The sequence below is a fragment of the Rhinopithecus roxellana genome, chromosome 3 (genome assembly GCF_007565055.1).
Source record: "Rhinopithecus roxellana isolate Shanxi Qingling chromosome 3, ASM756505v1, whole genome shotgun sequence".
Taxonomy (NCBI): domain Eukaryota; kingdom Metazoa; phylum Chordata; class Mammalia; order Primates; family Cercopithecidae; genus Rhinopithecus; species Rhinopithecus roxellana.
The window spans coordinates 70,113,930-70,129,719 of NC_044551.1; the positions used below are offsets into that span (position 1 = coordinate 70,113,930).

At 44.9% G+C, this 15,790-nt stretch overlaps 1 protein-coding gene and 1 pseudogene across 1 annotated transcript in view; one reads left to right on the top strand and one right to left on the bottom strand.

The window, feature by feature from the left end:
* Positions 1-15,369, bottom strand: part of NUP155 (nucleoporin 155) — a 78,827-nt gene extending 63,458 nt beyond the window's left edge. Inside the window, exons 1-3 of the mRNA XM_010367674.2 lie at positions 15,015-15,369; positions 8,782-8,919; positions 7,779-7,875 (exon numbers count right to left, since the gene is read on the bottom strand). Coding sequence (XP_010365976.1) covers positions 7,779-7,875; positions 8,782-8,919; positions 15,015-15,171 — 392 coding nt within the window. The 5' untranslated portion in view covers positions 15,172-15,369. The remainder of the gene's footprint in view (positions 1-7,778; positions 7,876-8,781; positions 8,920-15,014) is intronic.
* On the top strand, positions 2,155-2,604 carry LOC104665766 (annotated as a pseudogene).
* Positions 15,370-15,790: the final 421 nt, after the last annotated feature.

The window sequence follows — 15,790 nt, forward strand, 5'->3', positions numbered from 1 at the left end:
CAGCCTGGGTGACAAAGTGAGAGCCTGTCTCAAAAAAGAAAAGAAAAACAGAAAACAAAGTGTTATCTTACAGTGCTCTTTATTATTATTATTATTATTACTATTATTTTTGATAGAAGGTCCAGCTCTGTCACCGAGGCTAAAGTGAAGTGGCACCATCTTGGCTCACTGCAATCTCCACTTCACACCTGGCTAATTTTGTATTTTCTGTAGACAAGGTTTGGCCATATTGCCCAGGCTGGTGTTGAACTCCTGAATTCTCTTTATTAGTGAAATAAATTTAGACATAGAATATAATGAAAAAACTAGCCAGGCATGGTGGCTCACACCTGTAATCCCAGCACTTTGGGAAGCCAGGGTGGGCATATCACAAGGTCAGGAGATCGAGACCATCCTGGCCAACATGGTGAAACCCCGTTTTTACTAAAATACAAAAAAATCTCTGGGAGGCTGAGACGGGCGGATCATGAGGTCAGGAGATCAAGACCATCCTGGCTAACCCAGTGAAACCCCATCTCTACTAAAAAATACAAAAAAACTAGCTGGGCGAGGTGGCGGGTACCTGTAATCCCAGCTACTGGGGAGGCTGAGGCAGGAAAATGGTGTAAACCCTGGAGGCGGAGCTGGCAGTGAGCCAAGATCTGGCCACTGCACTCCAGCCTGGGCCACAGAGTGAGACTCCGCCAAAAAAAAAAAAAAAAAATATATATATATATATATATATACACACACAAAAAATTAGCCAGGCATGGTGGCACACGCCTGTGGTCCCAGCTACTTGGGAGGCTGAGGCGGGAGAATTGCTTGAACCTGGGAAGCGGATTGCAGTGAGCCAAGATCACGCCACTGCATTCCAGGCTGGCTAGAGAGAGAGACTTTGTCTCAAAAAAAAAAAAAAAAAAAACTGGGAGAGGTGGCTCATGCCTGTAATCTGAGCACTTTGGGAGGGTGAGGCAGGAGCCCAGGAGTTCAAGACCTTGGGAAATGTAGTGAGACTTCGTCTCTATGAAAAATTTATATATTTTATATATATATAATTTTTTCATTTTATATATATTGAATATATATATTTTTCATTATGTGTATATAATGAAAAAGTAAACGAGCAAACAAAACTGTTTCAGTTCCGAGACCCAGGGACCCAGACCTGCTTATGGCTAAGCATGAACCAGGAAAATAGGGAAATAAAAAAAAAGAAAATGCTGCTTCCCATTGCAAACATCCCCGCAACCGGGCTGCAAACATCAAGAAATAGCAATCTACTGCTGGGACGGGGCAAGAGTAAGAAGAGGGCCATCTTAGAAGGATGGGATCATAGCAAAAGCCTAGGACTGAGGATGTAAGAGGAACACTGAGAAAAAATCTCCAGTAAACCAACTTGCACCCTAAGGACAACAACAAAACCCAAATTCAGCTCAAGTCCTGACCTAGAAAAAGGCAATTCCCCATACAGTAAAGATACCTGAGCCAAGGAAAAGACATGCGCATTTCTAAGAATAAATACCACTTGCTACTTACTTACAGTATCTACTGTCTTACACATGATTTCTAGCTTTCAATAAGAAATTATGAGACACAAAATAGCAAGAAAAAAAACCCCAGTGTCAAGAAACAAAGTAATCAATAGAACCAGACTCAGCTAGGAATCCAAAGTATCAGACAAGAAATGTAAAGTTACTATGAACTACACATACAGGCTTTATATAGGAAAAATCATCTAATTGATATACGTACAAATAGGTAAAGTTGGGAGGTTGAGACACATAGATCACTTGAGGCCATGAGTTCAAGACCAGCCTGGCCAACAGGCTATCTGTCTCTACTAAAAACAGAAAAAATTAGCCAGGCATGGTGGCGCAGGCCTGTAATCCCAGCTACTCGGGAGGCTGAGGCATGAGAATCACTTGAACCTGGGAGGCGGAGGTTGCAGTGAGCCTAGATGACACCACTGCACTTAAGCCTGGGCAACACAGCAAGGCTCTGTCTCAAAAAAAAAAAAAAAAAAAAAAGGGAGAAATAAAAAAGACAAAAAAAAAAAAAAAAAAGGTAAAGAATTTCCAGAGTGTGGTCAGGTGGCTCGGACCGAGCAGGCCTTTCCTTATCCCAGTGGATTGTGCAGAATACACTGCCTGTCTAGCTTGTCTTCTATTCACCATGGCGTCTTCTGATATCCAGGTGAAAGAACTGGAGAAGGGTGCCTCAGGCCAGGCTTTTGAGCTGATTCTCAGCCCTCGGTCAAAAGAATCTGTTCCAGAATTCCCCCTTTCCCCTCCAAGGAAGGAGGATCTTTCTCTGGAGGAAATTCAGAAGAAATTAGAAGCTGCAGAAGAAAGATGCAAGTCCCATGAAGTTGAAGTCTTAAAGTAGCTGGCTGACAAACGAGAGCACGAGAAAGAAGTGCTTCAGAAGGCAATAGAAGAGAACAACAACTTCAGTAAAATGGCAGAAGAGAAACTGACCCACAAAATGGAAGCTAACAAAGAGAACCGAGAGGCACAAATGGCTGCCAAACTGGAGCTTTTGCGAGAGAAGGATAAGCATATTGAAGAAGCGCGGACGAACAAAGAATCCAAAGACCCTGTTGACGAGACTGAAGCTGACTAATTCGATCTGAGAACTGACTTTCTCCCCATCCCCTTCCTAAATATCCAAAGACTGTACTGGCCAGTGTCATTTTATTTTTTCCCTCCTGATAAATATTTTAGAAGCTAATGTAGGACTGTATAGGTAGATTCAGACTGTAAGATGTTGTTTTAGGGGCTAAAGGGGAGAAACCAAAAGTGTTTCATTCTTTTTCTAAAGTGTTGGTCTTTCTAATCTAGCTATTTTTCTTGTTGCATCTTTTCTACTTTAGTACACTTGGTGTACTGGATTAATGGCTAGTACTGTACTGGCTCTGTGAAAACATATTTGTGAAGAGTATGTAGTGGCTTCTTTTGAACTGTTAGATGCTGAATATCTGTTCACTTTTCAATCCCAATTCTGTCCCAATCTTACCAGATGCTACTGGACTTGAATGGTTAATAAAACTGCACAGTGCTGTTGGTGGCAGTGAAAAAAAAAAAAAAAGAACTTTGACAGAGAGATAAATTACAGGAAGTCAGTGAGGCTGGGTGCGGTGGCTCATGCCTGTAATCCCAGCATTTTGGGAGGCTGAGGTGGGCGGATCACGAGGTCAGGAAATCGAGACCATCCTGGCCAACATGGTGAAACCCCATCTCTACTAAAATACAAAAAAATTAGCCGGCCATGGTGGCGCACGCTTGTATTCCCAGCTACTCAGGAGGCTGAGGCAGGGGAGTCGCTTGAACCAGAGAGGTGGAGGTTGCAGTCAGCCGAGATCTTGCCACTACACTCCAGCCTGGGCAACAGAGTGAGACTCAGTCTCCAAAAAAAGCCAATGAAGACCAGGAGCAGTGGCTCATGCTTGTAATCCCAGCACTTTGGGAGGCTGAGGTAGGCAGATCACCTGAGGTCAGAAATTCAAGACCAGCCTGGCCAACCCGGTGAAACTCTGTCTCTACTAAAAATACAAAAATTAGCCAGGTGTGGTGGTGCATGCCTATAATCCCAGCTACTCGGGAGGGTGAGGCAGAAGAATCACTTGAACCCAGGAGGTCGAGGCTGCAGTGAGCCAAGATCATGCATGCCACTGCACTCCAGCCTTGGCAACGGAGATCCTGTCTCCAAAGAGGAAAAAAAAAAGGGGTCCAGGCACAGTGGCTCACACCTATAATCCCAGCACCTTAAGACTCCGTCCACAAAAAAAAAAAAAAAAAAAAAAAAAGGGAGACAGAGACAGAAAGTGGAAAAACAAAAAACAGAATGGAGCATCCAAAATGAGTTATGTAACAAAAGTATAGCTGAAATCTCAGAAGAGAATGTATCAGAATATTTCAAGATAATGGCTGGGCCAGGTGCAGTGGCTCATGCCTATAATCCCAGCACTTTGGGAGGCTAAAGAGGGCAAATCACTGGAAGTCAGGAGTTCAAGACCAGCCCAGGTCAATATAGTGAAACACCATCTCTAATAACAATACAAAAATTAGCCAGGTGTGGTGGCCCACACCTGTAGTCCCAGCTACTCCAGAGGCTGAGGCAAGAAGTATTTAACTCAGGAGGCGAAGGTTGCAGTGAACCAAGATAGTCCACTGCACTCCAGCCTGGGCGACAGGGCGAGACTCCATCTTGGGGAAAAAAAAAAAAAAGACAATGGCTGAACAGAAAGTAAAAGCGAAAGAGAGAAAAATAAAGATAATAGCTGAAAAAAATTCTAAAAATAGATAGAAGACATCAAACTAAAGATCTAAGAAGCTCACATGAAGCAGAAAAAATACCACGAAAAAAATATGACCCAGACTTTCAAGAAAGCTTCCAGTCACCCTGAAAAGGCCATCCACACAGGAACAAAATAGCCAAATGGCAACTTATGTGGACTAGGATTCCCCATCCTCCTACATCATGCCATCCCACAGGGCCCTTTAATAATTGGCACAGCCTCTTGAAACTATGATCCAATGCTGAGATAGCTGGGGGTTAGAGAACAATGAAATGACCAAGATTACCGTTTTATCATCCAGATGGAATTAGGATTTATAATAGAAAGCCAATTGAATATTTAAGTATAAATTTTGAAAAATTGAATTTGTGGATCTATTACTTGTGCCTTCATTTTTTAAAATAAGTTCATTCTTCAAATAATTTTTCTTTAAATGAACACACACTGCTATGGATCAAATATCTGTGTCCTCCTAAAATGCAGGTTAAATCCTAACTCTTAATGTGACAGTATTTGTAGGTGGGACTTTTGAAAGGTTATTAGGTCATGAGGGTATACCTCACGAATGGGATTAGTGCCCTTATAAAAGAGGACCCAAAGAACTCCCCTACCCCTCTGCCATGTGAGGACAGAGTGAAAAGATAGCCATCTATGAACATGGAAGTGGGCTTTCACCAGACCTTGATCTTGGACTTCCAGCTTCCAGAACCTTGAGAAATAAATTTCTTGGCTGGGCGCGGTGGCTCAAGCCTGTAATCCCAGCACTCTGGGAGGCCGAGACAGGTGGATCACGAGGTTAGGAGATCGAGACCATCCTGGTCTACACGGTGAAACCCCGTCTCTACTAAAAAAATACAAAAAACTAGCCGGGCGAGATGGCGGGCACCTGGAGTCCCAGCTACTCGGGAGGCTGAGGCAGGAGAATGGCGTAAACCCGGGAGGCGGAGCTTGCAGTGAGCCGAGATCGCGCCACTGCACTCCAGCCTGGGCGACAGAGCTAGACTCCGTCTCAAAAAAAAAAAAAAAAAAAAAAAAGAAATTTCTGCTGATCATAGACTATGGTATTCTGTTTTAGCAGCTCAGACTAAGACACACAGTAAGGTAGGACTGTTTGTTCCATGAGGGCAGAACCACATTCATCTCATTCAGTACTGTTCCTACCACAACAAGAGTGTCAGATACATAAGATCAATATGTATGTGTTAAATAAACATGTTGGATATTAATGGAAATGTAAAAAATTTCATTAAAGTGAAAACATGTTTTTTTTTTTTGAGATGGAGTTTTCGCTCTTACTGCCCAGGCTGGAAGTGCAATGGCACGATCTCAGCTCACCATAACCTCTGCCTCCCAGGTTCCAGTGATTCTCCTGCCTCAGCCTCTCAAGTAGCTGCGATTACAGGCATGTGCCACCATGCCCAGCTAATTTTGTGTTTTTAGTAGAGATGGGGTTTCTCCATGTTGGTGAGGCTGGTCTCAAACTCCCGACCACAGGTGATCCGCCCACCTTGGCCTCCTGAAGTGCTGGGATTACAGGCGTGAGCCACCACGCACAGCCAAAAACATATTTCAAAGAAAACAACTGGCCAGGCGCGGTGGCTCAAGCCTGTAATCCCAGCACTTTGGGAGGCCGAGACGGGCGGATCACGAGGTCAGGAGATGGAGACCATCCTGGCTAACACGGTGAAACCCCGTCTCTACTAAAAATACAAAAAAAAAAAAAAACTAGCCGGGTGAGGTGGCGGGCGCCTGCAGTCCCAGCTACTCAGGAGGCTGAGGCAGGAGAATGGCTAAACCCGGGAGGCGGAGCTTGCGGTGAGCTGAGATCCTGCCACTGCACTCCAGCCTGGGCGACAGAGCAAGACTCTGTCTCAAAAAAAAAAAAAAAAGAAAAAAAAACAATTATTCTCACATTTATCTGTTCTGTAATATTTTTGCATTGACTTCTCTTGAAAAGATATATAGCTAAACAAAAAGGTTTTATTATTTAGCATAAAAATGAATATGTTGGCTGGGTGCGGTGGCTCACACCTGTAATCCCAGCATTTTGGGAGGCTGAGGCAGGCGGATCACGAGGTCAGGAGATCGAGACCATCCTTGCTAACACGGTGAAACACCATCTCTACTAAAAATACAAAAAATTAGCCGGGTGTGGTGTCGGGCTCCTGTTGTCCCAGCTACTCGGGAGGCTGAGGCAGGAGAATGGCGTGAACCCGGGAGGCGAAGCTTGCAGTGATTGGAGATCACGCCACCGCAGTCCAGCCTGGCTGGGCGACAGAGCAAGACTCCGTCTCAAAAAAAAAAAAAAAAAAAAAGGAATATGTTATGGTAACATAACAAAGTGGGGAACTTTCAGGGTACATGAAAAATAATCATAACCATACATCACTGCTATTACAACTATTACATTTCAACAAGAAAAACTGCTGTGAAACTTCTAATAGAAAAAAATTATTTCATTTAAGCTATAGGTATTAAGCTGTCATTTAGCTTCAATTTTGTTTCAATAATACAGTGTTTTGTTGCTGTTTTTGAGATGGAGTCTCGCTCTGTCGCCCAGGCTGGAGTGCAGTGGCACTATCTCAGCTCACTGCAACCTCTGAGGTCTCCCCGGTTCAAGCAATTCTCCTGCCTCAGCCTCCCTAGTGGCTGGGACTACAGGCATGTGTCACCACACTCAGCTAATTTTTGTATTTTTAGTAGAGATAGGGTTTCCTCATGTTGGCCAGGCTGGTCTCGGACCCCTGATCTCAGGTGATCCACCCGCCTCGGCCTCCCAAAGTGCTGGGATTACAGGCATGAGTCACCATGCCTGGCTGATACAGTGTTTTTTTAAATGCACACGTGTTCTTAAAAAGATCATTAATTACTTAAGAGCAAGAGTAACACCTTAATTATATGGGCTTTCCTATGTTTATCCCATACCTCATCTAAGGATAACATAATGGACAACTGGAAGTAAAACAAAATCTATTTCTAAAAAGTCAACAGGGAGATCACCAGACCAATATGCTGTATTTAAGCAAAAGTACCTTAGGCTTTCACTCAGAATCATTTCTATACATGTAATTTACACACAGGTCAAATTCACAAAATGACACAAATAAATATCAGATGCCTACTCCATAGAAATGCAAGGAAAACAGAAGTCTTTAAAAATGTCCAATCATCTCTCAACGAACTGCCAACATCTATTTTTACTACAGGCTAAAAGCTTGGGACCTGGGCTCCTGCTACTCAAGAATGGCACCTACACCAGCAGCAGCAGCTGGCAGTTTGTTACAAATGCAGACTCTGGAGCCTCACTCAGCACTACTAAAACAGAACGGACATTTGAACATCCCCAGATGATTGATACTGAGAAGCATACTGAGAAGCACTGACCCAAAGGCTAGATGAATGAAAGATAAACCAAGCAGCTTCTAATGAGAACACTAGCTACAGTAAAGTTTATATAAATTCCAATCACCCTTAAAGCAAACCAGCCTTAAATACATACCCATCCTCATAGTTCCACATGAATATATCACTGTCAATTGTGAGCCAAGCTCTGCTGATAGGAGGGAACACACCCATCATGCAATTACACTGCATATCTGAGGTAGTGTGGATGTAAGGCAGACAGAGTTGAATCTTATTTTTCTTTAACTTGCTTCAATAGCTTTTGACTTAATATTTATGTAAAAAATCACTATATGTCCACTCCTTTTTTTTTTTTCTTTTGAGACGGAGTCTCGCTCTGTCACCCAGGCTGGAGCGCTGTGGCGCGATCTCGGCTCACTGCAAGCTCCGCCTCCCAAGTTCACGCCATTCTCCTGCCTCAGCCTCCCGAGTAGCTGGGACTACAGGCGCCCGCCACCTCGCCTGGCTAGTTTTTTTTTTTTTTGTATTTTTTAGTAGAGACGGGGTTTCACTGGGTTAGCCAGGATGGTCTCGATTTCCTGACCTTGTGATCCGCCCGTCGCGGCCTCCCAAAGTGCTGGGATTACAGGCTTGAGCCACCGCGCCCGGCCGTGTCCACTCTTCAATACAACAAAGAACCCATATACTTAAACATATTTTAAATAAAACCCTTACATGAATTGATATATAACACATTAATTAGGCCGGGCGCAGTGGCTCAAGCCTGTAATCCCAGCACTTTGGGAGGCCGAGACGGGCGGATCACGAGGTCAGGAGATCGAGACCATCCTGGCTAACACGGTGAAACCCCGTCTCTACTAAAAAATACAAAAAACTAGCCGGGCGAGGTGGCAGGCGCCTGTAGTCCCAGCTATTCGGGAGGCTGAGGCAGGAGAATGGGGTAAACCCGGGAGGCGGAGCTTGCAGTGAGCCGAGATCTGGCCACTGCACTCCAGCCTGGGTGACAGAGCGAGACTCCGTCTCAAAAAAAAAAAAAAAAAAAAAAAAAAAAACACATTAATTAAACATAGAACAAGAATTATAACAATGAAAAATACCAATTTTAACGTTTTTAAAATAAATACAAAGTAATAGGATACGTCCAAACTGCTCAACAAGTTCAGGTGGGAGAGGAACTCTTCGGATGGAACTGATCTCTGGAAGGTTGGGTACGGACAGCAAACCAGGTCCTTGTAAAGGATAATCCATATCTGACATGCCAGAAACAGTGGGATTATCTACAAAAAGAAAATGAAGCGTTTATAATAAAGTACTGTTTATCAACTGGGCATACAAAAGGACTGAGTGCCACAAAAAAATTGCATGTGCTGGTTCCAAAGGTACAGAGAGAATATACTAGTTTTGACCCGACACAAAGCAGGCCTGAAATACTCCATTGTTAAGGTAGGAACAGTTACTGGCTTCAGGCCTGAAGGGAAAGTCGTATCTCACAAAAACTTGCTCTATAACAAAGGAATGTTTAAATTTGATAATTCAGTGTTATTTTAAAATAAAAGTGGCTGGGCGCAGTGGCTCAAGCCTGTAATCCTGGCACTTTGGGAGGCCGAGGCAGGAGGATCACGAGGTCAGGAGTTCAAGACTACCCTGGCCAACATGGTGAAACTCCGTCTCTACTAAAGAGACAAAAAATCAGCCAGTGTGGTGGCGTGCGCCTGTAATCCCAGCTACTTGGGAGGCTGAGGCAGGAGAATTGCTTGAACCTGGGAGGCGGAAGTTGCAGTGAGCCGAGATTGGGCCATTGCATTCCAGCCTGACTGACAGGGCAAGACTATCTCAAAAATCATAATAAATAAATAAATAAATGAATAAAATGAAAGCATGTAATTGTATTGTTTGTAACACAAAAGATACATGCTTGAGAGGATGGATACCCCATTTTCCATTACATGATTATTTCACATTGCATGCCTGTATCAAAACATCTCATGCACCACATAAATATATACACCGCCGGGCGTGGTGGCTCATGCCTGTAATTTCAGCACTTTGGGAGGCAGAGGCAGGCCGATCACGAGGTCAGGAGTTCAAGACCAGCCTGGTCAACATGGTGAAACCCCATCTCCACTAAAAATACAAAAATATTAGCCAGGCACAGTAGCAGGTGCCTGTAATCCCAGTTACTCGGGAGGCTAAGGCAGGAGAACTGCTTGAACCCAGGGGGCAGAGGCTGCAGTGAGCCAAGATCGTGCCACTGCACTCCAGCCTGGGTGACAGAGCAAGACTCCGTCTTGGGAAAAAAAATACATATATATGTATACACACACACGCCTACTATGTACCCACAAAAATTAAAAATAAAAAAATTTAAAAATAATAATTTAGTGTTTTTCTCTCATTTTGCTAATCTGAAATGGGAAAATATAAAACTGCTTTGGAGCTCAAAGGTAAAATGACTATGAACAAACAAAATAACGACTGGGGGAAAATACTGCCTTTACCAGCTAAACATTTACAGATTAAAACCCATGACTTTTCCCTTTAGATTCCTCCCCCAGACCACTAAGACAAATACAAATAATACCCCACAAGCAGTATCTTATTGGGGGGGAAAAAAACAAAGACTGCTCTATAAAGTGTTCTCATCAGGCAACCTTTCTCTTGCTCTAAGACTCAATCACTAAGGACAGGAGTGGGCTGGTCTACTCAGCCTATCCCTGCTCCCAGACAAGGTGTTATTTAGACTTGACTGACGACCTAATTATCTCAGGCACTTTTTCAGGTTTTATAGAGTACAAAGATGTTAAGGAGAACCGACATATAAAACAATCTTCAAGTGTATTATGGAAATTTTAAAAATATATACAAGAAAAATACAATCAATACCTATGTACAGATTATCCAACTTAATAACCAGTAATACCCCCAATCATGTTTCATTTTTATCATTGTTCACTCCTTCCCCAATGCATTCTTTTTTATTTTTATTTTTTGAGACGGAGTCTCACTCTGATGCCACGCTAGAGTGCAATGTTGCGATCTCAGCTCACTGCAACCTCCGACTCCCTGGTTCAAGGGATTCTCCTGCCTCAGCCTCCCGAGTAGCTGGGATTACAGGCATGCACTACCACACCCAGCTAATTTTTGTAGTTTTAGTAGAGACAAGGTTTCACCATGTTGGCCAGGATGGTCTCAATCTCTTGACCTCGTGATCCGCCCGCCTCAGCCTCCCAAAGGGCTGGGATTACAGACATGAGGACCGCACCCGGCCGAATTCTTTTTCTCTTTTTTTTTTTTGAGACGGAGTTTCACTCTGTCGCCTAGGCTGGAATGCAGTGGTGCAATCACAGCTCAAGGCAACCTCAGCCTCTTGGGCTCAAGCAATCCTCCACCACAGCCTCATGAGTAGCTGGGACTAGAGTGTCATGACACCATGCCTAGCTCTTTTTTTGTTGTTTTTGGGTTTTTTGTTGAGATGGACTCTCGCTCTGTCACCCAGGCTCCAGCGCAATGGCGGCTCACTGCAACCTCTGCCTCCCAGGTTCAAGCAATTCTCCTGCTTCAGCCTCCCGAGAAGCTGGGACTACACGAGTGCGCCACCACACTCGGCTAATTTTTGTATTTTTAGTAGAGGCAGGATTTTGCCATGATGGCCAGGATAGTCTCGAACTCCTGACCTCAAGTGATACATCCATCTCCGCCTCCCAAATTGCTGGGATTTCAGACATAAACCACTGCACCCAGCCAAATAGCATTTTTCTTTTTTCCTTTTTTTTTTTTTTTTGAGGAGTCTTGCTCTGTCACCCAGGCTGGAATGCAGTGGCGCGATATCAGCTCACTGCAAGCTCTGCCTCCCGGGTTCATGCCATTCTCCTGCCTCAGTCTCCCGAGTAGCTGAGACTACTGGCACCCGCCACCATTCCCGGCTAAGTTTTTATTAGAACTTAATTTTTAGTAGAAACGGAGGTTTCACCATGTTAGCCAGGATGGTCTCATCTCCTGACCTCGTGACCCGCCCGCCTTGGCCTCCCATTTCTTTTGAGAAGGGGTCTCCCTCTATCGCCCTGGTTGGAATACAGCGGCGCAATCTTGGCTCACTGCAACTTCCGCCTCCCGGGTTCAAGCGATTCTCCTTTCTCAGCATCCTGAATAACTGGGATTACAAGCGTGCACCACCACAGAAAGCTAATTTTTGTATTTTTAGTAGAGACGGGGTTTTACCACGTTGGTCAGGCTGGTCTTGAACTCCTGACCTCGTGATCTGCCGCCTCAGCCTCCCAAAGTGCTGGGATTACAGGTGTGAGCCACCGTGCCTAGCCATTTTTTGTAGAGACAAGGTTTTGCCATGTTGCTCAGGTTGGTCTCAAGCTCAAGTGATCTTCCCTGCTTCTGGGTCCCAAATTGCTAAGATTACAGGCATGAGGCACAGCGTCAGGCTTTTTTTTTCTTTTTTTTTTGAGACAGGGTCTCACTCTGTTGCCCAGGCTGGAGTACAGTGGTGCAATCACAGCTCACTGCAGTCTTAACCTCCCCATCTCAGGTTATCCTCCCACCTCAGCCTCCCAAGTAGCTGGGGATCCAAATGTGTGCCACTATGCCAAGCTAATTTTTGTATTATTGTATTTTTTTTAAGTGGCTGGGTTTGCCATATTGCCAAGACTGGTCTCAAACTCCTGGGCTCAAGTGATCTGCCCACTTTGGCCTCAAAGTGCTAGGATTACTGGGCTGAATTCACATTAAAGCAAATCCAGGTTGGGTGCAGTGGGTCACGCCTGTAATCCCAATGTTTTGGGAGGCCGAGGTGGGCATATCACATGAGGTCAGGAGTTCAAGACCAGCCTGGCTAACACGGTGAAACCCGTCTCTGCTAAAAACAGAAAAATGAGCTGGGCCTGGTGGTGCACACCTGTGATCCCAGCTACTCAGGAGGCTGAGGCAGGAGCATTGCTTGAACCTGGGAGGTGGAGGCTGTAGTGAGCCAAGATCATGCCACTGCACTCCAGGCTGGGTGACAGTAAGACTCTGTCTCAAAAAATAAATAAATAAATAAACAAATAAATAAATAAATAAATAAAGCAAATCCAGACATCCCATTTAATCCTAAAACATTTAACTTTAATAGGCCAAAGGTGGCAGATCACTATGTTAAATGGCAATGGGAACACAGAGGGAGGAATTGATAATTTTAGTGAGGATGGGAATGGTAAGAAAGACTTCAGGGCCAGGAGTGTGACTCACATCTGTCATCTCAGCACTTTGGAAGGCTAAGGTAGGAGGACTGCTTGATGCCAGGAATTTGAGACCAGCCTTGTTAACAAGAGTGAGACTACGTCTCTACATAAAAATTTAAAATTAGCTGGGTGTGGTGGCAGGCGCCTGTAGTCCCAGCTACTGGGGAGGGCAAGACAAGAGGATCACTTGAGCTCATGAGTTAGAGGCTGCAGTGATCATGCCACTGCAATCCAGCCTGGCAACAGAATTAGACCCAGACTCAAAAAAAAAAAAAAAAAAAAAAAAAAAGAACAAAAAGACAACAGAGAAACTAAGGACTTTCACAGGGAGTCTGGAAGAAGTTTGTTAGGCAAGGAAAGAACATTGCAGAATCAATAAAAGTAAAATAAAATCCTGAGGAAATCCTGAAGATGGGCTTCTTATGGAAAATATGATAAATTCTCTGTAATCACAGCAAGGGGTGAAGAATCGGATGAAAAAGAGGGGAAAGAGATTGGGTGAAAGAGGAAGGTGAGTGTAAAGACATGAGATATATAAGAGGAGGACCAGAAAGTATGCACTGTTTTTATATCTTGTTTTTACACCTAAGGAGGCCAAAGTGAGTAACGCTGTTCAAGATGATAGTTGCTAATAGGCCAATCAGGTATTATAAGACACGCTCATTGGTAAGTAGCTGTAGGGAGCAAATACTATCGTTGTTTCTATCATTTCTTTGATTACAAAGCTATCGATGATTTTTATAAATAATCAGAAGTAGACCAGGCGTGGTGGCTCACGCCTGTAATCCCAGCACTTTGGGAGGCTGAGGTCGGCGGATCACGAGGTCAGGAGATCAAGACCATCCTGGCTAACAGGGTGAAACCCCGTTTCTACTAAAAATGCAAAAAATTAGTCGGGCATGCTGGCGGACGCCTGTAGTCCCAGATACTCGGGAGGCTGAGGCAGGAGAATGGCGTGAACCCGGGAAGCAGAGCTTGCAGTGAGCAGAGATCGCGCCACTGCACTCCAGCCTGGGCAAAAGAGCGAGACTCCGTCTCAAAAAAAAAAAAAAAAAAAATCAGAAGTGTTCTCGGTTTACACTGCACAAATTATCCTATTCAGATTATTTCGATTCTTGCTCACCAACAGTCTCTTTCCTTTCTCACATTTGTCTGGTTTTCTCCAAATTCCATCTCACAAAGGGGTAACTTTTTCTAGCAACTGATGTAATTCCATAAGCTGTGGGAGCTAGTTATAATTTAAAACTGTTAAACACTTTCCAGTCACCTCTACTGTCAACACATATTCTGCCTGACCCTCCCTGTACGTGAGCACTGCTGATTTCCCTGTTCTCTTCCTTTATTCCACTGGCAGTTCTTTTAAGATCCTCCAGCATTTCATAATAATCTCTACACACAATAAAGCGTTTCTTGGCCGGGCGCAGTGGCTCACGCCTGTAATCTCAGCACTTTGGGAGGCCGAGGCAGGCGGATCACTTGAGGTCAGAAGTTCGTGACCAGCCTGGCCAACATGGTGAAACCTCGTCTCTACTAAAAAAAACACAAAAATTAGCCGGGCGTGGTGGCGGGCGCCTGTAATCCCAGCTACTTGGGAGGCTGAGGTAGGAGAATCGCTTGAACACGGGAGGCGGAGGTTGCAATGAGCCGAGATCGCGCCATAGCACTCCAGCCCGGGAGAAGAGGGAAGCTCCGTCTCAATAAATAAATAAATAAAAATAAAGCAAAGCCTATCTTTAAGATAACATGCTACATTTCCAAATTAATTTCGTTTGCTCTTACGATCTACTCAAATACTAACAGGAGAAATGAACAAATTTAGAAGTTGGATCTGAAGATGCTTCTCATATGGCCTTAGTCATAAACACTTGAGTGCGGCGAGAAGCTCATTAAGGTTGGGGTCTTTGCCTCTTTCTGCTTCAACTGGGAGCCTGCTCTTCGCTCTTGCCCTCTCAAGTATCTGCAATGAAAAAAGTGAGGAAAGGAAAAAACCTGAAAATAAGCTGGTTGCTGTTCTCCAAAAATGCAGCCAACAGTGCCATAAATCTCAGGATATCCTCGCCGGGACTAATGCTGGGGATAAGTAGCAAATTAGGAAGTCAGGCGCGAGTCCTTTAGGCTGAGAAAGCAGGGTCACTATCACTCACTTGGGGCAGACACCATAAGCAACTCGGAAAGGTCCGGGTACATGCGGTCCTCTTGCAACTGACGGTCGATGAGCCGTCCAGCATTTTCCAGAGCTTCCTGCAGGGCTGCGGCCGATGTAGAGGCCGGCATCACCGCGCCCAACAAAGAAGACGGCATCTCGGAAATCGTAGACACCAGGGTCCAGAAAAAGTCAAAAGCCACGGAGAAACAAGAAAAGATCCAAGCACTTAGCTTAGATCCGCCGCCTAGGGCGCGCGCGCCAAACGAGCGCCTTGGCGCCTCGACATGACGCACTTCCGGCTCATACGGTGGGGAACTGGAAGACGCCGTTCTGGCCTGGGAAGAGGAAGCTGTTGGGAGGGGGCTCGAGGTTGGGGGTGGGGCGAAGAGTCTGCTGATGCTTTCCAGGGGGTTGAGGGTTTTGAGGTGTGGAAGGGTAAAAGTAGAGTAGGTTATTTAGGGAACGGACGGAGGGAAGGAAGGGAAGGGACGGAAGGAAGGAAGGGAAGAGTAAAGGGGAGGGAACTGGGAAGGAGAGGGGCGGGATGGAGTTTGGGTGGGGTGGGGAGGAAGGAGGGAGGAGGGATACGCTAGGTGGGAGCTAGATCGTGTGTCTGGCCTAGGAGACTGCTCTGGTTCGGTTGGTTTAAGCGCGTGCTCTACCTGAGTATTGGAACTTCCCGCGTCGGAATTCCTTAACTGCAGTTATATGAGTGCGCGACCTCAAGTAACTGCTGTTATTAGAGTAAAGAATTGGTAGCTCCCTGTCATAGAG